This window comes from Bubalus kerabau, chromosome 3, assembly GCF_029407905.1.
Source record: "Bubalus kerabau isolate K-KA32 ecotype Philippines breed swamp buffalo chromosome 3, PCC_UOA_SB_1v2, whole genome shotgun sequence".
Lineage (NCBI taxonomy): Eukaryota > Metazoa > Chordata > Mammalia > Artiodactyla > Bovidae > Bubalus > Bubalus kerabau.
Genome location: NC_073626.1, coordinates 184,573,423 through 184,601,265, shown reverse-complemented (window position 1 = coordinate 184,601,265; position 27,843 = coordinate 184,573,423). Strand labels below are relative to the sequence as shown.

The 27,843-nt window shown below is 60.0% G+C and overlaps 2 protein-coding genes across 4 annotated transcripts in view; one reads left to right on the top strand and one right to left on the bottom strand.

The window, feature by feature from the left end:
- The window catches only part of CDC42 (cell division cycle 42), a 167,290-nt gene that overhangs the window by 72,959 nt on the left and 66,488 nt on the right, over positions 1–27,843 (top strand). The gene's annotated exons all lie outside the window — the stretch shown is intronic.
- Positions 555–27,377, bottom strand: WNT4 (Wnt family member 4). 3 transcript variants are annotated; one of them, XM_055574208.1, is made up of 5 exons: positions 27,074–27,377; positions 12,338–12,573; positions 3,197–3,328; positions 2,936–3,078; positions 555–2,308 (listed from the first exon to the last, which is right to left on the bottom strand). In XM_055574208.1, exons 1-5 carry the CDS (start codon positions 27,148–27,150, stop codon positions 1,841–1,843), a joined length of 1,056 nt encoding a protein of 351 aa, XP_055430183.1. In that variant the 5' UTR covers positions 27,151–27,377; the 3' UTR covers positions 555–1,840. The 3 variants fall into 3 exon arrangements, with proteins under 3 accessions (XP_055430183.1, XP_055430185.1, XP_055430184.1); XM_055574210.1 differs by having other exon boundaries at positions 555–2,209; XM_055574209.1 differs by having other exon boundaries at positions 3,197–3,286.

Genomic DNA, 27,843 nt, shown 5'->3' with positions numbered 1-27,843 from the left:
TCCTTTGTGTGGGTCTGGCCCATGCCAGTGAGGGATAGTGTTTTTCCCTGGCGCTGAGCAGACAGCTGAACAGAGCCCGCCAGAGGAGCAGTGAGCCCAGCTGGGCAGCTAACCGTGGGGATACTCAAATCAGCTCAGCTTTCATCCACATCAGAGCCTGCCTGCCCCAAGATTATCTCTACGTTTGAATGTGGGTCCAGCATCTCACTTGGTTTTGGCCTTCTTCTCGGATGGACGCTGAGCGGAGAGCTTGGCTAGGGGCCAAGGGTGTTGACCCTGTCTTCGTGAGGGAGCCAACACCAGGAGGCACAAACCTCAAGGCCCGGAGAAGCGAGTCTAACAGGCCGGAGCCTGTGTTGTGGATCTGGGGCTTTGAATTCAGATACTGAATCTTGGAGCCAACAACTGGGAGTCTGAGAACCTGCAAGGGAATCCCGAACCTCAAGACCTCAAACCAGGAGCAGAAAGCCTCAATGTTGGAGCAGCTTGGAGAGCGGGCTGGGAGTGAGGTCCCCGGGGGTCAGGAGCCCACCTGAGAAGCAGCTGGGACAGGGCCAGGCCTAGGCTGTGGGGCTGGCTCTGGGGGTGCTGCTTAAGGCCCTGCGGTACCTGGGGGCAGGGGTGCCTCTGTGCTGAGACCTCGCTTTGTCAGCCTGGCTGCTGGCCCCCGCTTCCCTCCAAGCCGGCTCTGCCCTCCCTGGGGAACCGCATGGGCTCCAGCTCGGCCTGTGGTCTGCGGCTCCCGCTGCTGGAGTCCTGTCCCTGAGGCTCCGACCCAAGGGGGCCCTACAGTCTCTGGGACTTTGGGAACAGGCTCCCAGGAGGAGGCTTGGCTGGAGGGCTCTTTTTGCTCTGTGTCGGCATCTATGGGTCCTGGACCCAGCTGAGCTTTGCCCTTCGTCCTGTGAAACGAGCACAAGTGTGCGTCCCTGTCTGGTTGGCCTCCCAGGACTGCCGCGGTCATCCAGTGAGACGGCCCAGGACAGGGCCTAGAACAGTGTTTGCTCAACAGATTTGGTTAAGAGAATGAAATGAAAGTTGGGTGAGGGCTTTTGCACATTGCCCTTTCCCGTGTATGACATTAATGTTCTTAGTTTCACGGAGGAGCAGCCCCGTGAAGAGTCACCGTGAAGGCCGAGCTGGGGTCTCTGATCCAGGCTGCAACCGCATTCCTGCCTGGGAGGGACCGGGAACTGGGGGGAAGGGGGGCGTCGCCCTCTCTGAGGGTCGGGGTGCTGCGGCCTGCACTGGTCCTGGCCTCATCTGCTGCTCTTGCCTAGAGGGTCCTGCAGAGATTGAACTGCCGGCTGCCCATGGAGACCTGGTGTGTCTACCCACTCTTTTTCCAGGGGGCTTGAGAGATGATGAGGCCGAAGCTGCCAGGGGCCCCCGCGTAAGTATGGGGGTGCGGCTGCCATCAAGATGGCACTGTTCCCCTGCCATCCTTCTCCCTGGACGGCAGGGTCAGTCGGCACGGGTGGCTGGGACACTCTTCGTTACCCACCTGAAGTCCGCAAGTAGAAAAATGGGTACAGATAACAAGTGAGTGGTCAGCAGCGGCCACATGTGGACAGCCGGAGGCGCGAGCAAAGTCCCTTTGGTCAGTGGCAGCCACAAAGGCCCCAGCTTCAGGGTGGCCCCAGGGTTGGTGCCCTTGGGGCCGCCCGCCCGCTTCGGGCAATAAATAACACAAGGGACCCAAAAACCAAACCAAAACAAAAAATAACAACCAGTATCTTTTGGGGCGGTGGTGGCTGGCGGCGGGGGGACTGTTTAAATTATCGGCCTTCCCTGGGGCCACGAAGCGGGCGCTGGGCGCCGGGCGCCGGGCCGGGCGCGGTCACCGGCACGTGTGCAGCTCCACCAGCCGCTGGCACTGCCGGCATTTGACAAAGCAGCACCAGTGGAACTTGCAGCTGCAGCGCTCGGCCAGCTCCACCTGCGCCGTGTGGAAGCCGCGGCCGCAGCACAGCAGCTCGCAGCCGTCGATGGCCTTGGACGTCTTGTTGCACGTGCGGCCCCGCGTGCCCAGCACGCCGCTGCGCACGTCCTGCTCGCAGAAGTCCGGGCTGGGTTCCAGGTACACCAGGTCCTCATCCGTGTGGGGCTTGAACTGCGCGTTGCGTGGCACCAGGGCCCTGGAGGAGCCCACGCGGCGGGGCTCCACCTCCGTGGCGCCGTCGAACTTCTCCTTCAGGGCGTGGCCCACCTGGCGGAAGGGCGGCACGGCTCGCCAGCACGTCTTTACCTCGCAGGAGCCCGACACCCCGTGGCACTTGCACTCCACCCGCATGTGTGTCAGGATAGCCTGCGGGGGAGGGGGAGGGGAGAGGGGCCGTCAGGAGCTGTCGGGGGTGGGCTGGGGGCGGAGCTGGGGAGGGGCCGCCGGGGTTGGGGGTGGACCGCGGAAGGGGGCAGGCGAGGTTGGGATGCCGCAGGATGGGAGAAAGGGTGGAGCTTCCTCGGTCTTAAGCCCCTTCTGTATGCCACAGAAGCTGCTCAGCTATGTGGGGAACAGTCCAAAATACTGTCCTTGGCGTCGGGGCCGCGCGGGGTTGATGGAGGAGGGACCTTTCAAAGGGCAGTGTCATTGGAAACAGTGACAGCTGGTGTGGGGGGAAGGACAGGGCTGCGTTGCACCTGCTACTCAAGGACCCTTGAGGAGTGGGTACTGAGATGGCAGACGGTGTCACAGTCAAGGCCACGGTCCTGGCAGGGACGCAGAGCAAGGGGTGGGTGGTGTGTGTGACGGAGGGATGGAGACACACACCTGTGTGCACGTACGGGTGCGGATGGCCATGCACAGCTCCGTGAGGCCCGCTCACCGGTCTGCCCTCTCGGCGCGCCCCCCGCCCCACAGGAGGGGCCTGGCAGGGAGTGTCTGGGGCCCTTGCCGAGCCTGCCCTTTCCTGGCGGGGAGGGGGGCCCACGCTACCTTCCTGCCAGCCTCGTTGTTGTGGAGGTTCATGAGGGCCCGGCTGGACGAGGCCCCCTTGCTCCTCTCGCGGACGTCCACGAATGACTGGGAGAAGGCCACCCCATAGGCGATGTTATCCGAGCATCCTGACCACTGGAAGCCTGGGTGGGTGGCGGGTGGGGGGCACCCGAGACCATGGGTGAGTGAGGGCCTGGCCCAGGCGCCCCACCCACGCACCCCTGGCCACCCACTCATGCCCTCCCCAGCGCCCCCACTCACCCTGCGGGCTGACCCCGTGCACGGTCCGGTCACAGCCGCACTTCTCCAGTTCCCCGCTGCTGCACGCCCGCGTCACCGCAAAGGCCACACCTGCCGAAGAGATGGCGTACACGAAGGCCGCCTCCCGAGTCCCTGTGGGAGGCAGAGGGGGGCAGGGCTGGGTCCCAGCGCTTCTCCCCCTCGGCACCCTCCTTTATGGGGGCGGGTAGATGGGACCCTCCTGGACGATGGCGGCCAGGGAGAGAGACAGAGAGGCAGCGACTCTGTGGAGCCACGAGTCATGCTGAGCTGACAGTCTCAGCACACCAACGACGGGACACGGCGCCACCCGCCAGGCACTGCTATGTGGGCTTCACGCATGCCAGGCATTTGTCTGCCCCATACCCGTCAGGTAAGTACAACTGCCACCCCATTTTCAGAGATGAGCCAACTCGTCCCAGGCCACGCGGCTCGTGGTTGAGTGGTGCCGGTCCAGCTTCAGTGCTCTGAGCTCCCCCCAGATCCTGCCCTCACGGCCTCTCCGGGAGATGATGATGCTAGCGTCCTTTTGTGAGCGACAAGGCAGGCAGGGAGAGGTGCATGAATGTACCGAGACTGCAGGAGTCCCGGGCAGGGCCTGTTCGCCTGGCTCTTCTTGCTTCTTCTAAAGTCTCCAAGGGGGTCCCCCGCCCTGTGAAGCTGCCCTAGCCCCTCCCCGCTGAGGCTGGGCCCATTTCTGAGACCACCGTGGTTCCTTAGACCTTTCAGGGTAAAGGGCAGTGACAACGGCCCCACCGCTTACCAGGCAGGACCACTGCCAGCGAGGGGGCGCCCTCTACCTCCGGAGAGCTGACCATTTCACAGGCGGCCAGTGCGGGTTTGGGGAGGGGAAGTGGGTCCCAGTCGCCGGTCAGGAAGTGCCAGAACCAGGACCCAAGCTCCGGTCAGTCCGCCTCTGCTCCCCGTCTCTTCCCTTCCGCCCCCTGACTTCTTGGTGGTTCTATTTTGGTGTCTGCCCGGTCTCTCGCCTGAATGGGTGTTTTTATCCTCCTAGGAACTGTGCCTCAGGGGGTGTAGCTGCTGTGTAGGCTCTTTCTGGGGGTGTGGGTGGTGGGAGGGGGGTGTATTTGTGTGTGTGTGTGTGTGTCTGTGTGTGTGGTGCGTGTGTGCACGGCTGGCTGGGTGTGTGACTGGACGGGCCCTGCACCTCTCCTGGGCCCTGTGAGGGCCTCTGTGTGCCCGTGACTGTCCCTCTGTCTCTTGCTGGAGTGTCCGTGTCCGCAGGAGCGGAGGGGGCAGGCTTTGGCCTCGCGGTTGGCAATTACCTCTCCGACACCCAGGCCTGTGCTCCCGGCTGCCCCGGGGAGCAGTCGCCGTGGTCAGGCGGAAACAATCACCTCCTGTGTGCCCGCGTCTGTGGGCAGGGGTGGGGGGCAGCCCTGGCCCCCGTGGCTCAAGACGCCCTGTTCTCGGTCCGGCCCTCGAGTGAGGGATCCTGCCCGCCGCCCACTCCCCACGGCCTGTCCTTTACCATGGTCTGGCCACTCTGGGCCAGCATGAGGGGGCTTGGCCAGAGCCACGGGGGCCTTGACAGCCTGAGACGGAATCCTCTCCAAGTTAATCGAGGTTAATAGCAGGATCATGTTGGTTGGTTTTGTGCTGTGGCCGCCCAAAGAGAGACGACTTTAGTTTCTGGTATTTCTGGTATTTCCAGGCCTGAACCAGCACAAATCTTTGCCCCAAAGACCAAGGGGGAAGGGACGGCAGGAGATAGGGTGGAAGGGAGTGGCAGGGTGGCCCCAGCTCCTGGCCGGGCACGGTCCTGGTTCCTCCGCTTCTCTGGGCCCTCAGGCAGCCCCCAGCCCGCCCCAAGCTCTGGGCCTACCTCCTCCCCTGCGTGCTAGTCGCCTTGGGTGCAGGGCACCCCGTGAGGTGCTTAGGGAGACCCCCGCCTCATCCCCAACCAACACCCATCTGCCAGAACTTCAGGCCCCCTTGTTCTGGCCTCGGGAGCAAGGGCACTATGGTTCTCTCTGCCTGGGTAGAATGAAGAGGTTCTGGAATGAAGATAATAGCATGAGCTGAAGCTTAGAGAGAGCTCAGTCTGTGCAGTGTCTGAACACAACATCCCTGAGAAGTAGAGACTTTTACTCCCCATTTTACAGATGAGGTAACTGAGGCACCGAAGGGTGAAGCGACTGGCCCAAGGACACCCAGCCAGGAAGCGGGGGAGGCAGAATTCAGACTCGGTCAGCCTGGCTCCAGCATTTCAACCTTGACATGGTCCTGCCCCTTGGAGCCCAGAGTCCCCAGGAATAATCAGCACATCTCTTCTCACCTCCGTGTATGAAGCCCTGAGCTGTGGGACCTGTCCAGTTCCTTTTATGGGTTCTTTCTGGGGGGATGGTGAGCAGTTCTCAGCACAGGAGTCCCCCACCCCGCCCCTGCCCCCAGGCCCGGAGAATGTGACCAAGCCCCTGTGTCCTGAGAGCTGATGGCAGCGGCGGCCGCCTTTTCTGAGCAGCCCTGAGTCCCCATCCCTCGACTCCAGCGCTGTGGCTCCTCCCAGCTTCTCCCCTGTGTCCCGGCTGGAGCCTTGCTCACCAGTGGGACACCGGGCAGAGACCGCTGAGACCCAGAAAAAGGACTGCGGTGCAGCGGTGAGGGCTGTGGAGGGGAGTTCCCCAGCGGCCTGGTAGATAACTGCTCCCTGGTCTGAGGGTCAGCGTGTGCCAGCTGCAGGGGGAGGACAGTCCTGGCTTTGTCCTCCTGGGACGGCAGAGCCAACGAGGGGAAGGCAGAGCACTCGCGAGTGCTAGCAGCTGCTCGCAGCTCCTGCCGTTTCCATGAAGCCGTTTTCTCCATTCCACATCCAGCCCCTTCCTGCTCTTTCCTGTACCCCCTTCTCTGGCTCCAAGGGTCTAAATCCTGAGCGTCCTCCGGGTCCCACCTCACTGCCCTCTTTTCCAAGGTGTGAAGGCTGCCTGCAGCTGGGAAATTCAGAGTTGTCCTCGGGATCCAGGGATAACTACCCTTTCTGAGGGCCTCCCACATGCCAGGGCCTGTCCCTGTGCTCATGATGACCTGAGCCACCCAGCTCTCTCCAGCTCTGCTCCTGGAGGGAAAAGTGAGGCTGGGTGGCTGTCTGGGGTCCCTCAGCCAGTGGACAAGCAGGAACTGGGGCCTGTGCTGTGCCGAGCACATCACACGCACTGTTTCCCCAGATGTTGGAAGGAAGAGCGTTTGAGCAGGAGGGAGGGTTTGGAAGAGAGGCTGAGTTGGGCTGGAAAGGAGACCGCGGGCACGGGGATGCCCCGGGGCACCAGGCAAGTGTCCTGGTGGCACTGGCATTCCGAGCATAACTCACGTTTCCAAAGCGGGCCCAGCGGGAGTCCCAGGAGGAGGGGCAGGACAGCCTGGCCTCTGAGAGAGTCCTGACCTTGGTTTCTCCCCACCCCTGCCCCTCGCCTGCCTGTCCAATTTCCTTTGCTATCTTGTCGGCAAAAGCTGTTTGTCTGTTTTTCTTGAAACCTCCTCCAGGAAGCCTCTTTGGATTTACAACACAATGTGGGACAGGGGAAGGAGTAAAGGCGCTGGAGCTGGACAAAGCCATGTTGTGCCCTTTTCCAGTTCTAACGTGGGGAAGATAACACTGCCCCGGGAGGCCAGGCCCTGACACTTCTTCCCACCCACCATCACGGATTCCCGGGACCCCGGGTGCCCTTGCTGGCTGGCTGTCCACTCTGTTTTGTCTTCAAAGCGTCTTGTGTGGCTTGTCTGCAGCCAGACGGGAAGCTCCAGGGGCCATGCTATCCCTCACCTCCTCCCAGGACAGAGCTGGCAGTGACAGGTCTTTCCCAGCTCCCTGGAAATGGAAAGGGGTTATTGGGAGGAGCGTGGATGCTCAGCCAGGCAGGCCTGAAGTCTCGTCCCGGCTTGGTCACTTCCTAGATGTGAGATTTCGGTTTTCGTGTCCAAAGAATGGGGCTGACACCGTCCTGACCTCTTCAGGTGGGTCTGGAAATCTACTGACGTCAAACACAGGAAATGCTTAGTCACTGGCCCAGAGTAGGAGCTTGAGACAATAGCTACCGTGAATGTTGCTGCTGGGTGAAAGTAATGCCATTTTATTCATTCCCTAACAAATATAGGTAGGGCAGTCACACCCCGAGGGCCGCTTGTCCGCATATAGGCCATTGGGCCGAAAGCTTCCTTAGGGTGGAGACACCTCCTCCACCAGACGGTTACCTGCTGTGAGCCAGGTCCTGTGCCAGCGCCAGGGAGGCGCAGAGGAACCTGTCCTCAAGGAACCCCTAGTGTGGAGTGTCTCCGGGGTGCCCCCTCCCTAGGCCTCCTGTGACTTATCTGATGGCGCCAAAGGCTGGCTCGAGAGGTCCCCTTCTCTGGTCCAACGTGATGTCAACACCGAGGAGAGGTGAGAGCACAGGTGTCAGTGAGTCGAAGGGCAGAGGAGCGTCTGCTCCCACCTCCAGCCTGATGTTGCCGCCAGGAAGCGGCACCGGGACTTCCTGGTGGTCCAGTGGCTAAGACTCTGAGCTCCCCATGCAGGGAGCGTGGGTTTGACCCCTGGTCAGGGAACTAGATCCCACATGATGCAGCTAAGACCCAGCACAGCCAAATAAATATTAAAAAAAAAAAAAAAAAAAAAAGATGCCCTGATGTTCGAACTCGGGGACTAGAAAGAGAGCCTGGGCTGAATCTTAACTTGGCTGCGACTCATCACCTGTCCTGTCCAGGTGGCAGCCAGGGCCTGACAGGGCCTCAGAGCTCAGGGAGTCTGCTCTCTCGGGACAGGGGTGCGGTTGAGCTCACAGAGCAGGGTGTGAAGAGGCAGGGGGGTCCCCGGCATCCTCCACAGAGGGAAGGAGCGGGGAGCCAAGGAGTTGGCGTCTTCCCCACCTTTCCGCATCCTGCTCGGGCTAGCCCCGCTCAAAGACCCCCGCCCATCCTGTTCACGGTGACCCTGAACTTTCACCGGACCGCACGGCCTTTCCCTCCCTGCTCAAGCCCTGGTCATTCGTCATTCCTTCCACAAATGTTTATCAGTTACATGCGCAGATGCTGCCCCAGGCGCGGGGATCCGGCAGTGACCAGAATGCACAGAGGCCATCCCACATCTGGCCCCGAGTGCCTGCCCCGCCAAGAACCTCCAACCTGCCCCATTCCTGCTGCCCCCCACCCCCTGCCAACTTCACCAAACTTCTGGCATAGTCTCAGCCCAGAGCACATGGCTTGGCCCTGACTTACACACTGTCTTCATGGGTCACCATCTGTCTTGCCTATGTAGGCCAGGAGCAGAGGGGGTCCATTACCCGGGGGTGGAGGGGGTGCAGGGTTAGAGCCGTGCTGCCTCGGGCAGCGCTGGCGGTAAGAGAGCCGTCCCTGCCCCTGGGAGTCATTCAGGCATTTGGAGACATCATCTCTGAATCCTGACGGGGGGCAAGGATTGCCCTCTAGCTGCCTTTCCAAGGGATATGCCGCTGAAGCTTGGACAGGGGATGTACTTTGCCCAGGGTCTCCTGCCTGGATCAGGTCTGGATCTGGGTGGGTCACACCCTCTGCCTGCTGCCCCACTTTTCTCAGCTGTAATGTGGGAATAATTCTACATGCTTGGAGTTGTCATGAGGGTGGCTGGATGCGAGGCAGTGCCCTCCACACATGGGGCTCCTTTTCTCCTCCAGGAACGGCCTGGCTCTTGGGGGGGTCTGTGACCTATCACCTTTCCAGGTCTGAGGTCATGACTCCAGCCAGGCAGCTCATGAATCCGGGAACCGGCCAAGCCCCCTGACCCCAAAGCCTGGGAGGTGCGAGAGAGGCCTGCCCAGGCCAGTTGCTGCCCCAAATCTCAGCATCTGGTGACGACGGGTGGCTTTTCTGGGGCAGAGGTCCATCCTAGATGGTGATGCCCTATGAGTGAGCGCAGGGGAGGGTCCCACTGGCAGGTGAGGACGCCGAGGCTCAGAGGGCCGTCCCTCCCCCAAGGCCACGCCACCCACGCTCTTTCCCCAGCATCTCAGCCACCCTGGGAGGGACGAGTCCCTTCTCTTGTTCAGTGGGGATAGAGTAAGGCTTTCCCAGGGGGCATTTTACTAGGGAAGAAAACAGAAAATGCAACAGTGAGGAGATGGACAGGTGGGAAGAGCTCAGACTCCTCCAAAACATGACGGCCCTGGCCTGGTGTGGCTGCCTGGTGTGATGCCCTGCTGTGGCTGCCTGGTGAGTGCCCGCCCTGACTCAGCCCCAAGGAGACTGGACGCTTGACCGAGTCACCTGGACTTTTAGTCCCGAGCAGGATCCAGCCAAACCTGGTCGGAGTCTTGGCGTCTCCCTGAGCTTGCTTGGGAGGGCTGGGCCCCCTCCCTGGTTCCTGGCGCAGACACAGGCGAGGAAAGCACTTCTCAGCAGGGTCCCTCACCGGCTTCAGGCTGCACCGATCCGCGCCTCCCCTCCTCTGCCCCTTGAGTCTGTGCCCTGACTTGCTCTCTGCCATTGGATGGCATCCATCGACTGTATCCTCCATGCCAGGCTCGGCCATGTGCTGGGAAGCCGGTAAATGAGACATCTGTCTTGCCTTGAAAGAGTTCACGGTTTAGGGACGGGGTTGGGGGTGGGGTGGGGGAGAAAGCCAGCACAGGTCAGTGTGAAAGGTGTACTGAGAGCCATGTGGGCACATGAGGTTGAGACAAGAGTGTGTGTGTGTGTGTGCGTGCGCGTGCGTGCGTGTGTGTTAAGGGAGAGTGAGAGAGAGAGAAATTGATGAGTCAAGTGGGTTAAAATTTACATAGCTGGTGAATCTAGGTAAAGAGCCTATGGCAATTCTTCATAGGAAAAATAGAACTCATACATTCAAAGAACAAATTGGTGGTGCCAGAGGCAGAAGCAGGGGGTGGAGGTGGGCAAAACGGGTGAAGGGGGTCAAAAAGTACCAACTTCTAGTTATAAAAATAAATGCATCAGGAGGACTTGATAGTGACTATAGATAGTAATGCTGTACTTCATGGTTAAAAGTGGATAAGAAAGGAGATCTTAGAAGTTCTCACCACAAGAAGAAAATGTCTACATCTGTGTAGTGATGGATGTTAACTAGACTTTCTGTAGTGATCACTTTATAATATATACACGTTACTGAATCATTATATTATACCCTGAAACTAATATAATGCATGTCAATTATTCCTCAGTTTAAAAAAAATAGGAAGATGAAAGCTGACTGAATAAACCCATCACGTAGAAACCTATTTATAAAGAGTACATGGCGGGGCTTCCCCGGTGGTCCAGTGGTTAAGACTCAAGGGTCATGGGTTCGATCCTTGATTGGAGAGCTAAGATCCCACATGCCTCAGGGCAGCCCAAGATCCAAAACAGAAGCAATATTGTAATAAATTCAATGAAGACTTAAAAAATGGCCCATATCAGAAAAAAGTTGTTAAAAAAAAAGAAGAGTATATGAGAATTCCTTGTACTATTGTTGCAAATTTTCTCTAAGTTCGAAATTATATAAAAAAACAATTACCAAAAAAGGGGGGAAAACCCCCAGCATGAACAAAGAGCTCTGGAGCCCCGAGGAACAAAGCAACCCCCCTGCCTGCAGGAGCTGAGAAGACTGGAGGAGGGAGAAAGAGAAAGACTGGCGGAGAAAGAGGGCTGGGTGTCTGGGTGGAGGAAACAGCACGTGCAAAGGCACGGGGGTATGAGACCGCCTGGTGTGTGAAACCCTGCCCATCTATTCACCAACCCGCCTGAAACCCAGAACACCTGTTGTGTGCCAGGGGCCTCCCAGGCCCAGGGTCTGCTGCTGAGCCTAGGATCTGGGCCTCAGCAGACAGACAGACACCCTGGTCCCGGGAGGGCCTCGGCTCCCTGGCTGCACCCTGGGGCTCTGCTTCTTCCACGAAGCAGCAGCGTTCAGCTGGGCCAAGCACAATCGTGCCTTCTTTGGCCACTGCCAGCTCTCAGGAGAAAGGCTTCCAAATTTCTATCGCAGTCAGTTTCCAACAACATCTAAATGGTTTGCCACAAGCCCGGCAGCCCCAGCCTTCCAGGATCACAGGTGCCAAGACAAAGGTTGGCCCAGGATCGCCCTCCTGCTGCCCGGGCACATCACGGGGCCCGTGGACAGTCGGTGGCCTGGAGTGTCAGTTTCACGCTCAGGAAGTAGTGGAAGAAGAGGAAGCTGGTTCACAGCGCGCCCTGGAGGACAGCAGCTTGACCTGGTGCCCTCCTGGGGAGCCTTCCAGTTGCCTGGAGCGTCCCCTATGCCCTGGCCCACCTTCCTCTGGCTTGAAGGCCTTCTCATACTCCTGGTGTCAGCTGAGGGCCCACCTCCTCGGGGAAGCTTTCCCCCTGAGCACCTGCCCTGGCTGGGGCAAGGTCCACCCCGGGCTCCTGAGGCTCCTGTGTCCCCTCACTGTGGGTAAGACAGAATACTACCTGGAGCTGGACCTCGTGGGCTCAAGGCCTGGCTCAGCCGCTTTTAGTTCTGTGACCGTAAGCAAGTGACTTAGCCTCTGGGTGCTGCAGTTTCTTCATTTGCAAGATGGAAGCCTATCTCAAGGGGCCAGATGAGTTTGTATCACTTAAAACACTTAAACAGTTTGGTCCCTTGCCAGTGCTATGGGTGTGACGGCCACTGCCCCAGCTGGACTGTCAGCATTGACCTTGACCATGAGCCTGGGAGGACAGGATCCAGGTGGTGTTCTTCCCGGGGTCTCCGAGCCAGGCATGGTCAGGTTCCCAATAGGGTTTGTCAAAGGTATGGACAAAGGAGGAGGTCTTGCCTATGGCAGGCTGAGAGCTAAGGTAAGAACAGGGTGGGCTGGAGGGCTGGAGGCCCCGGATCTGATTTCTGATTCTGCTGTTCACCCTCTGAGGAGCTCCAGGCAGCTCCATCCTTTCCCCTGCCCGAATCCTGGATTCTGACTGAAACAGGATGATGACCCCAGGACTGAAGATGCTGCCCGGGGTACTGCACTACAGGGTCAGTGAACGAAGGCCCTCCTGCCTCCAACCCCCGCCTCCGCTGCGTCCTGCTCACTCCCGGGCCTCCTGTGATGAGTGATGGACCGGTCAAGCCACTCCCAAGCACATGACTCCCCTTCTCGCCCCCCGAGGAGACGGCACCCCCACGAGCCCCGCCCTCACCTTGCGTCACCACCTTGCCGAAGACCGGAAGCGAGTCGAGCGTGGAGCAGTTCCAGCGCCGGTTCCGGAACTGGTACTGGCACTCCTCGATGGCGAGCTGGGCGCCGCGGCGCACCGAGTCCATCACCTCCAGGTTCCGCTTGCACATCTGTACCTGCCTCTGGATCAGGCCCTTGAGCTTCTCGCAGGTCTCCTCCTCGGAGATGCTTCCCACCGACGACAGCTTGGCCAGGTACCTGGGGACAGCGGGGTTGGGTGGGGGTGGGACGCCAGGCAGAGCGCCTCCCCTCCTCTTTCCACGCCCAGGTGGAGGCCCCCCGCCCTGTCCAGGGCTCTGGGAGCCAGGTGTCCCAGCGATGAGCCCCTGGCTTCTCTCTGGATCCAGGGACAGCCCTCCTGCCTGGGCGGTGGGGGGCAGAAGTGGGGAAGGGCTGTCTTGTACAAGGCCTCCATCTTGGCTGGAGTTAAAGGAAGCCCTAGGACAGCCGCTGACAGAGCCTCCGTGGGATCCCTCCCCGCCTGGGGGGCCCCTGGGCCATGGGCATCTGGGCCCCGATGTTACGCCAGACCTTGTCCACTCCAAGCCCTGCATGTCGAGACGCCCTCTCTCTGGGAGCCTTGGAGCCGCTGTCTGGTCTGCTGTGTCTCTTTCCCTCATCCCCAGGCAGGGACCCCCGCGACCTAAGCCCACCTTCTGGCTAACAAAGGCCGCGATCCTCATTGCCAGCCATTTCCCAGGCCCCCAGGCAGAGACCAGCATCACAGCGGTGGCGCTCAGGACAATGTGTGCAGTGAGGACTGGGGGCTGGGGACGGCGATGAGGGCATGTGAGCTTTGAAAACCAAGTGTGCCAGGCTCCCTGCTCAGCCTCTGGATTCTTCACTGCCCGGGGATGAGGCATCAGCACTTGCCCCACCTCACAGGGTTGGAAGGGGATCCCAGGCCAGATAACACGGCTTTCTGTCAAGGCACTCTGCGACCAGGTGCATGTGAGAGGGGGCTTCATTGCATCCATTTCAGCGGAGGACAGACAGAGCATGACTGTTTCGACTGTAATCTTTTGACCACACCACATGGGACGTAGGATCTTAGTTCCCCAACCAGGGATCAAACCCACTTCACCCCCAATCTATGAGTTGACAATTATTGTGCCCGTTTCATGGACTCCAACATAAAGGCTAAGAGGGTGACACGCCCAAGGGGATCCAGGTAGCAAGTGACAGAGCCAAGCTTCAGACCCCTCTGACCCCATGGGCCTTTCCCCTGCCTGTCCTCCTCCGTAAGGGCGCCAGAGGGCTCTACCCTGTCTGATGACGATGATTTTGTGATCTGGGCCAGGATGCAAGGGGCCCTGGAGCAAGATACAAGGACACTCACTGGGGTGGGAGCAGAGCTGGGGAAAGACCCTGTGAAGAAGAAAAGCGGTTTCCCTCTCAAGGGAAGAGTGTGCATTCTCAAGGGAAGAGTGAGCACCTACTAAGTGTCAGGTCATATTTCAAAGCACAGAGGTGGCCATCGGAGTCACCCGCCTTGTAAGGGAGAGCAGGCCTGCATTGCGTCTGGGTCTGGATGACCCCGAGGCTTGTGCTCCAAACTCGGCCCCTCAGCCTGTCCCCACCCGCCCATCCGAGCATCCTTGGCCAAGGCCAGTGCACATAGTAGGCGTACAAGTAGCAGTCTGATGGTGGAAGGAGAGCTGAGTGGGGACTCTGGAAGGCCTCCCTTTCTATCTCTTCACTGGGAGGTGCACCTGCCACCTCTTAGGGCAGGGCTGCCAGGCGCTGCCTCCCAGGTTCTTGGAGATACAGCAGAGTGCACAGAATCACATCCTTCAGGAATGAGACAGATGGTCTGGTCCAGACTCCTTACGTTACTGGTAAGCTCAGAGAAGGAAAGGGACCTTCCCACCAACTTCCCACAGGAATCAGACCCCAGCTCTACCTACCCTCAGGCTCAGCCCCAACCTCACAGATCAGGGGCTCTGAATATAAAGAGAGGAGGTATCCTGCTGCACCAGACTCCACAGTGAACCAGCCCAGCAACCCAGGTCTCCTTGATGCAGGAGCAATGGTTCTCCAGGGGTGGAGGTGAAGATGCTGGTGCGTCTCACAAGGGAAGCTGCACAGATTTCTATCAGAAGAAGGATAAAGGGGGAAGGTCACCGCTCTGGGACTCAGTTTTCCCACCTGTAATGTGAGGGGGTGACCACCAGTTGTGGCCAAGTCAAGGAACCGTTGTCAGGCCATTACAGAGATCCTGTATGTGAAAGATGGTCTGAGCCAGGGCCTCAGACGATGGGGTGTGAATGTGACATCTGTTTGCCAAGTGAAGGAATGAATAAATGCACAGTACCCACATAGAAAATCACACAGAAATCCTAGTAAGACAAGGGAGATTTTTATGACAATGGCAATAAGATTAACTAATTTGAAGGCTGAATGCCGAAGAATGGATAATTTTGAGTTGTGGTGCTGGAGAAGACTCTTGAGATTCTCTTGGACTGCAAGAAGATCAAACCAGTCAATCCTAAAGAAAATCAACCCTGAATATTCATTGGAAGGACTGATGCTGAAGCCGAAGCTCCAATACTTTGGCCACCTGATACGAAGAGCCGACTCATTGGAAAAGACCCTGATGCTGGGAAAGATTGAGGGAAGGAGGAGAAGGGGACGGCAGAGGATGAGATGGTTGGATGGCATCTTGAGTTTGAGCAAACTCTGGGAGATAGTGAAGGATAGGGAAGCCTAACGTGCTGGGGTCGCAAAGAGATACAACTTAGCGACTAAACAACAGCAGCAATGGCCCTTAATCAGTAAAGCCTAACACTTTACTTACATGACTGCATTTAATCCTCAGCAAGCCAATGAACTCCCATTTTACAGAGGTTAAAACTGAGGCACAGATACTTTGCCTTGTATGCCATGTCACACGGCAAATAAGAGGCAGAGCCAGGACTTGACCCTGGTTTTGCCTGACTTCAAAGCCTTTGGTAGAGACAATATTCTTTTAAGTGGCTCAAGGACTTGAATGTCACCAGTGGGCAGAGGGTGCTGGGAGCTGGGTTCGTTGGACCTAAGGACACGGGCCAAGGTGTAGATAGACGGTGGGCTACCTGTGGGTTGCCGAGCTCTCCCCACTGGCAGTGTTCCATCAGCAGCTGGATTCTTTTTGTCGGGCATGGGGGCTGGACTAGAGTGATGGTTCTCAAACCTAACTGTGCAGGAAAATATCTGCAGGGTTTGCCGAGAGCGCGGGTGTCTGGGCCCCACTCCAGGCGGAGCTTGGTGGGTGTATGGGCTTTTTAACACATTCCCCGCAGCAGCTGTGAAGCCAGGCTGGCACCCATCTGGAGGGGGCTTTAGGGGAAGCCCATGGGTGACTACCAGTGGTGTTCCCTGCCCAGTTCCCCGGGAACCTGATTCTGGCACTCTCCTCCTCACGGCTGCACCGGTCCCCTGCTTGCTGGGCCTCCCTGCATCTGGCTTTCCCGATCTGGGAAGTGGAGGTAATGATTTTGATCCCCAGGCCGCTGGGAGAAGTTAACCTGGTGTGACGTGGCTGCTGCATCTTGCTCTCAGCTGATTTTTGGGTGTGCCGTGATGCTGAGGCTCTCGCCTTTCCCTAGCAACTCGGGAGGTGGAGGTGGGTGATCTTGGGGAGAGGCAGCACCCCCCCTCCACTCTCCCCCCATTGCCTGCCTCCCGGGAGGCTCCCAGTCTTAGCCCAGAGGAGGCACAGAGGCTTGGTAGCATCCCTGTGAGGCCTGGGCAAGGCCTCCTCAGAAGGGAGACGGGGGTGGAAAGATGGCTGAGGGTCCGCGGGAGGGTGCCTCTGCAAGGGGAGGGGGCCCTGTCTGGGTCCACAGTACCCCCAGCCCAGCTGAGGAGCTGGCACCACTTGGGGCTCTTGGCCTGCAGGGGGCGCCAAGAGCCTGGCTACTGGCCATGGGCCAGGTCCACATTGGGAGGCCACAGGATGATGGGGGACTAGGAGTTGGGCCTACAAGTTGGATCCTTTCCTGCTCAGATGCCAGGGCTGGCTTCTAGGAGAAGGTGGGGGGGCGGTGACATGGGGGCACAGAGCTGGCCGGCCCCCACCTCCGCTCTGCCCCCCTCTCGTGTCTTGCTGAGGGGCTGGGGGAAGGGGAGGGCAGGTGGTGCGGAAGCTTGGCTTCTGTTTCAAGGTGGGGGTTCTCTGGGCAGGGCGAGCAAGCTGGGGAGGCCTGGCGGAGCCACCCGCCTACGGTGCGAACTTGGACCAGTCCCTGCCCTGTTGGAGCCTGTCTCTTCAGGGTACTACTGCAGACTAAAGGGTCAGAGCCCGTGAGGATGGAGGGGTTTAAGCCGCAGAGGCCTCTGGCCCCATCCCACGCAGGCTGATAGAGGGAGCCCCTGCCACTGAAGACGGGAGACACAGACCAGAGGAGCCCCCTACCCTCCGCCCACCCCCTGCCTGCCCCTGCCGCCGCTCAGAACTCAACGAGGGACACAGGCTGAAATAACAGTAGAAGGGATTTAGGGGTGAGCTGCCGGCCTGCCACGGCCGTGAGTCACCGGGATGGCTTCCAGGAAGAAGCTGAGAAAGCTCTTCCGCTGAGGAGTGTCCCTGCCCCCCAAGGCTGGCACCAATGCCCACCACCCCCAGCCCCTGCTTTCGTCTGGCCCCTCAGCTGACCCCTCCCATGGTAAGAGCCGCACAGCCCTAAACCCTCCAATTCTCTCTTGCCTGGAAAGGGCAGGACATCAGAACTGAAACAGGACTGGGACTGGAGAAGGGGCGGGGGGCTTAGGACCCCAAGCCTCATGGGCCCTGGCCCGCACTGCTTCTTCAGTTAGGATGCCTGGCTTCGTTTTACAGATGAGCAAACTGGGGCCCAGAGAGGGGGCATGATGCCCCAGAGTCACACAGCTAGTGAGCAGCGACGCTGGAATGCAAACCCAGTTCACACTGGACCCTTTTCTCCCCTGCACCCCGGTTGTGGATCTGCCTCGCTCGACAGCTGCAGGGCGTCACGCCCCGCTCGGTGTGTGTCCAGCCTGTGGCCTCCCCGACGTCCAGCACAGGCTGTGACCGTAGAAGGTGCTCAGTGAATGCTTGCAGCATAGATGGAGGGCCCTGTGCTCACGAGGTCCCTTCAGCTCCCCTCCTGCAAAGTGCTCAGGAGAGGGGAGGGCGGGGGTGACCGAAGAACCTGGGGGCTCCTTGGCTGTTGGGCCTGCGGAGGACTTAGAGAGCCCAGGGGGCAAGGCCCAGCTGGCCCCAGGGGCCTCAGGAATGCCCTCCCCGCACCCTCAGGTGGCTCAACCTTTCCCCCAGAGACATGCGTGCCACTCTCTGACCTGGGGCTGGGCCTGGCTCAGATGTCAAGCACACAGGCCATTCCTGGGGGAGACACGGAGCATGGGGCCAGCCGGCAGAGGGCCTCGGCCACCCCTGCCTCTTCCCTCATTGGGGTTGCATCGCCCCCATTTAGGCTGCTTCCGGCCGCTGCTGAGCACAGTCTTAGCCATTTGCCACCTGCTGCCCAGGGCCACCCAGGACTCCAGCCACAGCCGTGCCATCGATCAGGTTACCCCCCCACCCCCCCACCCCGGGCCGCCCCGCTGCCAGCCAGCGCGTGCCCGTCTCCTCTCGCAGGGGCTCGGGGTCGGCCAGGCTCCTCCCAGGAGGCCCTCCCTGCGGCCCGTGCCTGCTGCCTGTGAGGCCGGAGGGCCCTTGGCCCTGCCAGGGAGATCAGATCCTCTCAGCCACCTGCTGTTTTCATTAGAAACTAAAATTAGCTGGGCTTGTCCCAAGCTTTTCCAGGTTTGCTGGCTTAAAAAAAAAAAAAAATATATATATATATATATATATATGTATATATACACACACAAATTCCTAGAGGAAAATCTGCACCTCTCTGCCTCCTGCGCCAGCTCTGACTCTGCGCAGTCATGAGGACCGGGGACGGGAAATTGCTGGAGCATTTGGGAGGCCGGGCAGGTCAGTGCCCTGGGTCCCGGCCCCGGGGCGGGCAGGTGGGGGCTGGGAGGCCGGCCCGGGCCTCTCTCTACCCCCTCCTCCCTCAGGCCTCCCTGTTGCCCAGGCCGCATTTAGAGCCTCCCGAGGAGCAGTCGTGCCTGCCGGGCGACACCAGGAAGGAAGGAGGCCAAGAGACTGGGAGGAGGAGCCCGAAGGAACCGGGTGCCTGCTGATCGGAGAGCCGCCCACCCAGGGAGATGCAGCCGGGTGAGGGAGAGAGGGTCTGCGACCCGTCTGGGCACCCCCGGCACTCCTGGCAGGTGGGGAGTCCCTGGTTTCCCAGGAGCTGTCCACATCCCCAGCTGTTTTCAGGCCTTGGAGGGCTTCTGTACCCGCAGTCTCAGTCGCCGTAGTGGCCCTGTCCCAAGACTCTCATCCCTTCCTGTGGCAGGCAGCGCTAGGCACTGCCCAAGAGAGATGGACAGACTGGGTCAGCATCCTGTCTCCATGTTACTGGTGGCAAGAGAGGGGCTGTGAGCCTCCGTGTCTTCCCCTCTAGGGTGGGGAGAAGAAACATTCGGATCTCCAGAGGCTGAGGTGGGTTAAACAGGCACACAGCAGGCACTCCTGTCCTATTGGCAACACGATTATATATTATTGTTATTCCTTACAATTGGTATGTTCCTCAGCAGCGTCAGCATCTGTGCCCTCCCAAAGCCTCTCCTTAGTCCGTTGAACTGCAGCCTCTTCCGGGGGACCCCAGGCTGGTTCGGCTCATTTGTCTTCTTTGGCTTGGCTCCATCTGCTCCCTTCCACCTGGGTTTCCAGCCCTTCTTTCAACTGAGCCTCCCAGAGGGCAGGACACGTGCTCTTCGGGGACCGTGGTTCACTTCAGCCTTGATCCCAACTGTGGATGGTTAATGGAGTCTCCCGATGGAGTCTTCAGAGAGAGAGGGGGTGTTGCCAGTGGTTCTGGCCCGTCAGGTGGGTCCTCTAGGAACAGACGGTCTGAGGACTTGGTGGATGGTGCTGTTAAGAGATTTGGAACTGGGGACCCTGGCATGAGGATGGCAGGGATAGTGGTGTGCCCAGGGCACCTGGGAACCATTCTTGGGACTAGATGACAGGAAGAGGAACCTTACACCCCTTGTCACTTTGCTCCTCAAACAACAGTCACGTGCTCCACTATATCCTTACATGGACACGTGTATGCTAACTCACTTCGGTCATGTCCGATTCTTTGTGACCCCATGGACCATAGCCCACCAGGCTCCTCTGTCCATGAGATTCTCCAGGCAAGAACACTGCAGAGGGTTACCATGCCCTCCTCCAGGGGATCTTCCTGATGCAGGGATCAAGCCTGCGTCTCCTGTGGCTCCTGCGTTGCAGGTGGATTCTTTACCACTGAGCCACCGGGTAAATTCACGCAGGATTCTCCAGGTGGGTATCATCCCCTCCGTTTTACAGATGAGGAAACCAAGGTTCAGAGAGGTGCATGGTCAAGGCTGTGCAGCCATTCAGGGGTGGTCAAGACTTGAAAACAGGTCCTTCTGTCTTCTAAACTTGGGCTGGCTCATCAGGCTCCAGCGATGGCCCAGGGCACAAAGGACTTGGTGGTTTGGCATCAGTGGGCACCGGTCTGAGGAAGGCAGTCTTATTCTTCCATTGATGGGTCTTTCTAGAGACCCTGTGTCTTTCCTGCCTGACAGTGAAGGCGTCTTTCAGGGGCGAGGGGTGCTGGAGAGGACGATGCCTTGGAGGTTACGTGGCCGCCTGGACAGTGTCTGGGTCCATGGACTCTGCAGCTTCTCAGGTGGTGGAAGGAGTTGCGGCCATTGGCCTGAAAGCCCTTCAGGGGTAGCCAGTGAGGAGGGGCTGGCCCTGGAGATGCCCGCAGGGGCCGTAGGGTGGTGGGCGCTACCTCCATGCCACTCTTCCCCCAGACGGAGTTCAGCTCCATAGAGCTCTCAGTGCCCACGTCAAGCTCTCTTTGCCCCAAGCGCTTTCCCTCAGTTGCGAGCGGAATGACAGCCTCCCTGCAGCCCAAGTCCCCGCTCCTGTACCCTAGGGTGCTGTCCGCACGCCCCCCCATCTCCTGGGATCCCTGGCTCCCTTTACTCCCCATCCTCAGAAGCCTCAGCACCCCGATCTTCTGTCTCTCTCTTTTTTAAATGTATTCAAGAAACATCTATTGAGCAAGGGGTCAGAGCACGCACACAGAACAGGGTGGTCTAGCTGAACATGTGTGACGAATCAGCATTGAAGTATTTTGCATGTTTCTTCATCTCTACCTCAATGAAAAAAAGATGGGTTATCGTTGCAGTGTTACAGTCCCAGAATTGTCTGTCTCTTCCTCCGTTTCGACGTCTTACTCCACCCCCACGTTGCCCCCACTTCCCTACCTGCCATTCCTGGCGTCCCGCCCCCCTCCCCATTTCTTATTTCCCATCTCACAGGATTTGTTCCCAGGGGAGCTGGTGGCTGACTCAGGGCCAGCAAATAACAGCTCAGACCTGAACCTGGCTGGTTCCCGAGCTGCGACAGGCGGGGAGAAGTTTCCTTCTCTCTCTAGGGGAAGGTGTGGCTGCGGGCCCAGTGGGCGTTGAATTTAAGGCACTTCCTGACCGTGGCTCGCCCCCGAATTTGCCAGCAGGGAGCGTCTCCCTTGCGAAGACCCACCCGACCCTCCTCCCTGGAGCCTTGCCTGCCTTGGAGCCACCACACCGTTGAGTGGTTCTCCCCACCTGGGCTGGGGAGTCCTGGGGAGGGCTGCCAGGAGGGACGGGGAAGCTGCCTGAGCTGTCCAGGGGGCAGTGTGGGCTCCCTGGAGGGAGGCTCATGCCCTGTGTCTTTGGGTTTCTAGCGAGTTCCTCGGCCTTGGTACACCCTTGCTCAAGGCCCAGGCCTGGGGGAGCCGGTGGCTAAGCCCACACTCGCACCCCAACACGGCTGGCGGGAAAACCTGGGCTCCTCCCTTGTCGCCCATCACCTCCAGCAGGGATGCCGGGCAAGGGGGGTAGGCTGCAGGCCTGCTTTACCTGCCACAGGGAAAGGTCTGGAAAGCAGTCAGAGACCTCGAGTGGGGTTCCAGCTGTACCACTGCTGTGCCCTGTGACCCCCAGGTGCCTAGCACGGCACCTGATGGAGAAGCTGTCTGGATGAGGAAGTGCTCGCCGTCATCAAACAGGGCTCGTCACGCACTCGCTCGGAGGCTCGGTGTCCCCGGAGGAGGCTGACTTGAGCACTTCCAAGAACCTCTGACTCTGATGGCTGAGATTTCATCCTCTCAGCCCCGGGGTGCCAGGACAGCCGGGCATCCCTGACTCAAGGGGAGTACCCTGCGGTCTCCAGTCCTTGGAGAGGAGTTCCTGAGATCCAGTTCTGCAGTGACTTGTGTGTGAACACAGTGAGAAACGGTCCCAGAGGACCGTTCGGAGCCACAGCAGCAAAGAGGCCCCTCTGGTCTCATCGGCGGTGTCATGATGCTTCTAAGGGGCCTCTCCAAGTTCTCTTGTGAGCCGAGAGCTGTCGGGGGGGTTCCCTCCCTCCTTATACTCCCCGCCACCCCCCGCCCTTCGCCTCTTTTCTCAGACCAGGTCCCCTCTGCTGCGGGGGTTCTGACTTGGCCAGGGAACTAACAGAGTTTGGTTTCGAGTTTGCCAGGAGATGGGGGAGGCAGAGAGGGGTTGGGAGGGGGAGAGGGGGAGCTGGGGGTCACGGCAGGGAGCAAGCCTTCTCCCGGCTTTGGCTGGATCACAGAAGATGCAGCTCAGGACTCAGAGATAAAACCTGGCAACTCCTGTGGAAATCTGGACAGCAACCATGGGGTCACAGCCCCGCCTCCCAGCTGAGTCCGCTGAGTGGTTCTTGCAGGCTTGTTTGGAGTAGGGGTGATGGGGTGGGCAACTGTCACCCCCCACACCCCCCGTCATCGGTGGCTCCCTGGCCAACTCCATGCCTGGTTGGCTCAGACCAAGCCCTTCTTCCCAGAGTGGGGGACGAGAGGATGAGGCTTGGTGCAAACACTCAGCTCTCCCAAGGCACCCACAGGGCCCGAGCTGGGCGAGTTTCAACAGGTTTGGGGAGCACTGTCTTGTCAGATGCTGAGTTGCTCAATTGCTAATCCAGGGTTGAGGGAAGAAAGTCAAGCCACGGCAGACAGCTGGGCCGTGATTGCTGCTTGAACAAACCCCTCAGGCAGGCCTGGTCCCGGGGCCCCGAGAGGAGGGTAAGGGGAGAAAGTGCTCTCAGCCTGGCTCTGAGCGAGTGCCCCGGCCCAGAGCTGCGGGCCAGAGCCGCGCATCCCGACACCCACTTTGGCACATCTGAGCATCACCCGTGGCTCAGGGCAGTAGAGCAGAGCCTCCCTCCCACTCAAAGCGGGAGGGCCCACATCAGATGGGGCCTGATGTGACAGCAACTTACAAGCCTCAGGAGCAAACAGGCCTGTCCTTCCTTTGTTCATGAAATGTTGACTGAGAAGCTACTGCAGGCCTGGCATGTGCCAGGCACTGAGGCTGCTGGGAGGTGTTCATGCCACAGCCTTGGCCTCTGGAGGTTTCTAACCTTGCAGAGGAGCCACATTATTTGGAAATGGCAGCCCACTCCCGTATCCTTGCCTGGAGAATTCCACGGACATACAGTCCATGGGGGTCGCAAAGAGTGGGACACGACTGAAAGACTAAACAACATGTGACTGGAAACAGTTCTCTAAGGAGAGGATGGAAACCCACAAGGTCTGGACATCTGTGGGCAAGTCAAGTACTGCTTCTGGCATGCAGGATGTCCCTTGGGGAAGTCACTGCACCTCTGGGCCTTTGAAGTGGGGTTGAATATGGACTCCCTCCTCTGAAGGGGAAGGGGTAGAGGTTATATTGTTCTTATAAGGAAATGGGTGTGAAAATGCTTTGTAAGCCATTGAGTCTCAACCAGGGGTGATTCTGCCCTCCAGGGACATTTGACAACATCTGGGGACATTTCTGGTGGTTCCCTGGCTGGCGGGGGGCGGGGGGGGGGGCGGGCGTGGGGGGCAGGGCGCTACAGGTGTCTGATGGGTAGAGAGGCCAGGGATGCTGCTAAACATTCAACAATGCACAGCACAGGCCCCAAGTACCAATGGAGAGAAATCCCAGTGCAAACTGTAAAGAGCCATGGGCGTGCCAGTGATTCTAATTCAACGCCCAGGGCCATAGGAGGGGACCCACGGGGGTGCGCTTTTGCTCTTTAGAAGGGAGCGGGGGTTTCAGCCAGAGCCTAGGGGGACACTTCCTGGGGCAGACAGACCACGCCTTTAGCTGTGGGGCCGGCACTGCACGTCTTGGCTGGCTCTGGCTGCACAGGCCCAGCGCGCCAGGCGTTACTCCGCTTGTGGGCTCTCTCTGTAGCCTCAGCACCCTCACGTGTCTGTCCCATTTTACAGATGAAGAACCCGAGGCTCAGAGAGGGTAAGTACCTTGTCCAAGGTCACCCCTCTGGTCAGGGGCAGACCTGCGATGGAACTGTATGCCATCTGCCCTTGCCACTCTGCTGGACGAGCTGTGAATGTAGTACAGCCCCCCTGGCTGTGCCTACTGGGCCTCCAAGGGGGCCCCAGCTCAGCACATCACCGCCTTTCTTCAGGAAATCCACCATGATAAAACCTTAGTTTATCTATTCTATCTTAGTTTATCTGTCTAACTCTTCCAGTACTTCCATCTGGGGTTCAGAACAATCTGCTGAGGATTGTGGCCCAGAGGGAGAAAGAGGCCATCCCAGGACACCCAGCTCTGAGGACCAAGTCTCCTGACTTCCAGCATGGCCCCAGTGCCGGGGAAAACACTCAGAGACTTTTACAAGCCCAGGTCTGTGGAGGCTTCCACCGATGGACCGTTTCATCCGTCCCTCCCTCTCTCCCTCCCTCAGTGGTGGGAGCTGCCACAAGCTGTCAACTCACTCCTGGTGCCAGACACAAGTCTAATCAACAGCTTCTAGCTTCTCTGGGCTTGCCCAGGCCTCAGGCTACAGAGCCCTCCCAGCTCCAAGCTCCATCCTGCCCAACAGCTGCACGCAGCGGGACACCTGGCCTCTCCGCCAGGCCACCCGCCCTACGGAGACAACAGACCGCATCAGCTCTTGCAACTGGACAGCCAGCCGGCCCTGGCTGGAAGCCTGATTCCAGGTACTGGAAGGGGAGTGGACACCCCAGCCTTGCCCCTCTGAGAGTGCTGCCAGCCATCCTCTTGGGGCCAGACCTCCAGCATGGCTGGAAAAGACACAGTGCCAGCCATCATGCCTGGACGGACATCTGCCTGCCAGAAACTTTTCCTTCTCCAGGCAGCTTTTGGGTTAGACGCTTCTGCCATTTACCAGCCAGGTGACTCGCTGCCGTTACCTCCGTGATCCTCAATTTTCTCATCTGTAAAATGGGATTCAGATGTTGTCAGGATGTAGCTAGCACAGGAGGATCTATTCTAATGATTACTGTCAGGATTCTGCAACCTTCAGGCCAAGTCCCCTCCGTGACCGCTCCAGCTCACTCATCTCCTTCCTCCGACAGCTACTGCATGTTCATGGTCTCATGCATCCGTGGTCTGCTTTTACCTTGTCTTCCTCCAAGCTCCTTGGAGGCCCGGCTGTGACATCTATTCCCCCCAGAGCTGGCCCAGTCCCTCGCCTGGGGATGGACCCAGTCTTGGAATATGCCCAGAGATCTCTTCTCCATCACAGCCTTTCTGGATTGGCGGGGGTCCTGGGAAGCCCCTTGTTTCTCCTGCCTTGGGCCGAACAGAGACCCTTGGCTTGAAGCCCGGGCTGGAGCAGGAGCGAGCTGGGTCATCTGGAGACCTGCTGCATGGCAACCTGAACCATCGCGGCTGCAGAGAACAGGTTTGCCAACCTCTCTTCTCCTTCTAGGCCGCCCCTCTTCACCCCACCCCACTTGGAATTCCCCACGGTTTGCATGACCCAAAGCTGGAGCAGCCTCCCTGGTTGGGATTTGGGGCTTGGATGTGGCTGAAGGTGGGCAGTGGCACTACCTGGGCCGCGCTGGCTTAAGTTTGGGATGGCTTCAGGGAAGGAGGTATGTCACTGCCTGGAAGTCAGAGCATCTGGGATCAGTTCTCTGCTCTAAGATGAGCAAGTAGCTTCCGCTCCTGGGGCCTCAGTTTCCTCATCTGTAAAATGAGCCCAAACACTAGATGCTCTTGAAGAACTCCACTGTGGATGTCTTGCTGTTCCCGGAAGGCCTGGGTCAGACCCTTGAATTGTTGCTTCTTCCTCTCCCTTTTTGTAGCCCTCAGCCCTGGGCCAGTCATACCAGTTCTTGCTCCTGCTGGCTTTGGAGACCCTGGCTCTGAACCCATGCTTTCCAGGGACCATGAACTTCCCCAAGTCCCAGTCAGCCCCTCTCCTTGGCTCTGTGACCCCCAGGCCCCACTCGGAGTGGGGGGGGTGGCCTGCCGAGGGGTAGCAGGAAGAGGTGGTGGTACCCTGGTCTCTGTACACTTTGCCACTGCCCCTGAAGTGTTAATCAAATTAAGTCTCCAAGAAAAACAAAAGCTCCGCAGCCACTTCGGGCTGCCTTGGAGTCTCTCACTCTTGCTCTAAGAACAGCTGGGAGAATTCCACATCACCTCCGTCCCCCAAGCCCTGGGTGGCTCTGACCCCAGCAAACGCACTCCTTCCAGCCTGCAGGGCCCCAGCGGCCGCAATGACCTCATAGCAACAGCCATTGGACACTCGGGGCAATTTCATGGGAGATATTTGTTCTTTGGTCTTGATGCAGAGAGAATTTTTTCCTCTCCCGCTGTCTCCATGGAAACCCCAGCTACACTGTTGGCTATCCCCCTTCCCACCTCATGCTTTTCAGATCAATATTGGAGCTTGGCTCCCCACTGACTGCCCACGGCGGCCGATGGGGGCAGAGTTCTGGGCAGAAGCAATGGGGACCAGGGTGAAGCCTGGGGCAGGGGTGAAAACCATCACCAAGGGGGATGAAGAACGGGTCCAGGGCCCTCTTGCTTCCTTGCTACCCACTCATGGAAGCTCATCCGTTTAGAATCCCCACTGCCCCCAGCAAACCTTCAGCCCCAGCCCAATAAGGGAGAAACAGACAGGTCACAAGCGGTCACTGCCCCCTCTTCTTAGGTGAGACTTAGGGAGCCGGGGGCTGCTGCCTCTTAAAGCTCTGGACGGAGTTTCTTTCTGCTCCAGGGAGAACCAAGGCCGGCCAGCGCCAGCTGCCGGAGGCCGGCCGGCTGGTCTCTTCCCTGCTTCTATCCCGGCTCCTGGGCCCCCAAGCAGGACAGGTCCCTGCACGCCTCCGGCCCAGCCGGCAGCGCCGCGCGGGCAGCTAGGCGCGGGGAGCTCACTCCTGGACTTCGGCGGGGATTAACCTGCTATTAGCAGCCAGGGTCCTCGCCCGTCATGCGCTTGCTCGGCGACCTGTCAGCCCAGCCCGGGCTGCGCCCCGCACCCGGCACCCCGCCCCTGCCGCCCTCCCGCGCTCGCGCCCCTTAAGCTCCCGGGCTCCCCACGCCGCCTCGGGGTGCGGGCGGTCGCCGCCTCCCCTGCCGCCCCTGAGTTGGGAGCCGGACGCGGGCAGAGGGGTGTTCAGAGGGAGGCCGGGGCAGTGGCGGCGGCGGCGGCGCACAGGGCGGTCGAGCCTCGCGTCCCACGGCCAAGACACCTGCCGGGCGCCCCCGCGCCCGCTGTCCCCCGCGCCGCCTGGCACCGGCCGCGGCCCCCGGGGCCCGCCCCGCCCCGGCACCCACCCGGGCCCGCCGGGTCTGGACTTACAGCCAGTTGCTCGCGGCGGCCGAGAAGACGGCGAAGACCAGAAGGCGCAGTGAACGCAGGCACCAGCGGGGACTCATGGTGCCGCCGCGGGCGCCGGCCCCGGGCAGCGGCTGCGGCCGCGGGGGCGGGTGTGGGGGGACCTCCCGTCCGGGCGGCAGGTGGGCGCCCCGTAGGCGGGCTGGGGCGCGGCGCCGGGCGCGGGCCGGGGCGCGCGCGGCGGGGCTCTGCCTCCGTGCCTGCCGGCAGCCCTGCCCGCTGCTGCGCCCGCTGCCCGGCGCGGACCAGACTGTCAGCGCCGCCCCAGAGCCGGGATGCGGCGGCAGCGGCGGCGGCGACGGAGGCGGGCGGCCGGGGGGGCGGGCCGGGGGCGGGCCGAGGATGGGGTTACCTGGGCGGGCCCAGCGGCCCGGGACACCCCCCCCACCTCAACCCCCGGGGGCGGGCCAGAGCGGCGGCGCCCGTGGACGCCCTGGCCCGCGGGACTGGCTTCTCCCGGGCCCTCCCCGGCCGGGTGCCCGGGAGTCCTTGGGGCCGGAGCCCGCTCTAGGCACGCCTGGCTGCGCGTCGCCTGGCTTGGCCGGGCGAGGGAGCGGCGTCCCGGCTGCCCGGTCCCCGACCGAGCCTGGGGGACAGGCGGGCACAGCTCCCCCAGCCCGCCGCTGCGGGCACTGCAGCGCCGCCCCCCGCCGCACCCCTCTGCCGGAGCTTGGGAGCCCGACCGCGGCGGACCCGCCCGAGCGCCGCTGTCGCTCGCGCGCACCTAAGCCGCT

Bases quoted from the DNA above. Each gene is read 5' to 3' on its own strand.
- WNT4 (XM_055574208.1), bottom strand. From the start codon at position 27,150: ATGAGTCCCCGCTGGTGCCTGCGTTCACTGCGCCTTCTGGTCTTCGCC. The intron at 12,574-27,073 runs GTAAGTCCAGAC...CGCTGTCCCCAG, and splicing joins GCCGCCGCGAGCAACTGGCT to GTACCTGGCCAAGCTGTCGT. The intron at 2,309-2,935 runs GTAGCGTGGGCC...CCTCCCCCGCAG, and splicing joins ACAACGAGGCTGGCAGGAAG to GCTATCCTGACACACATGCG.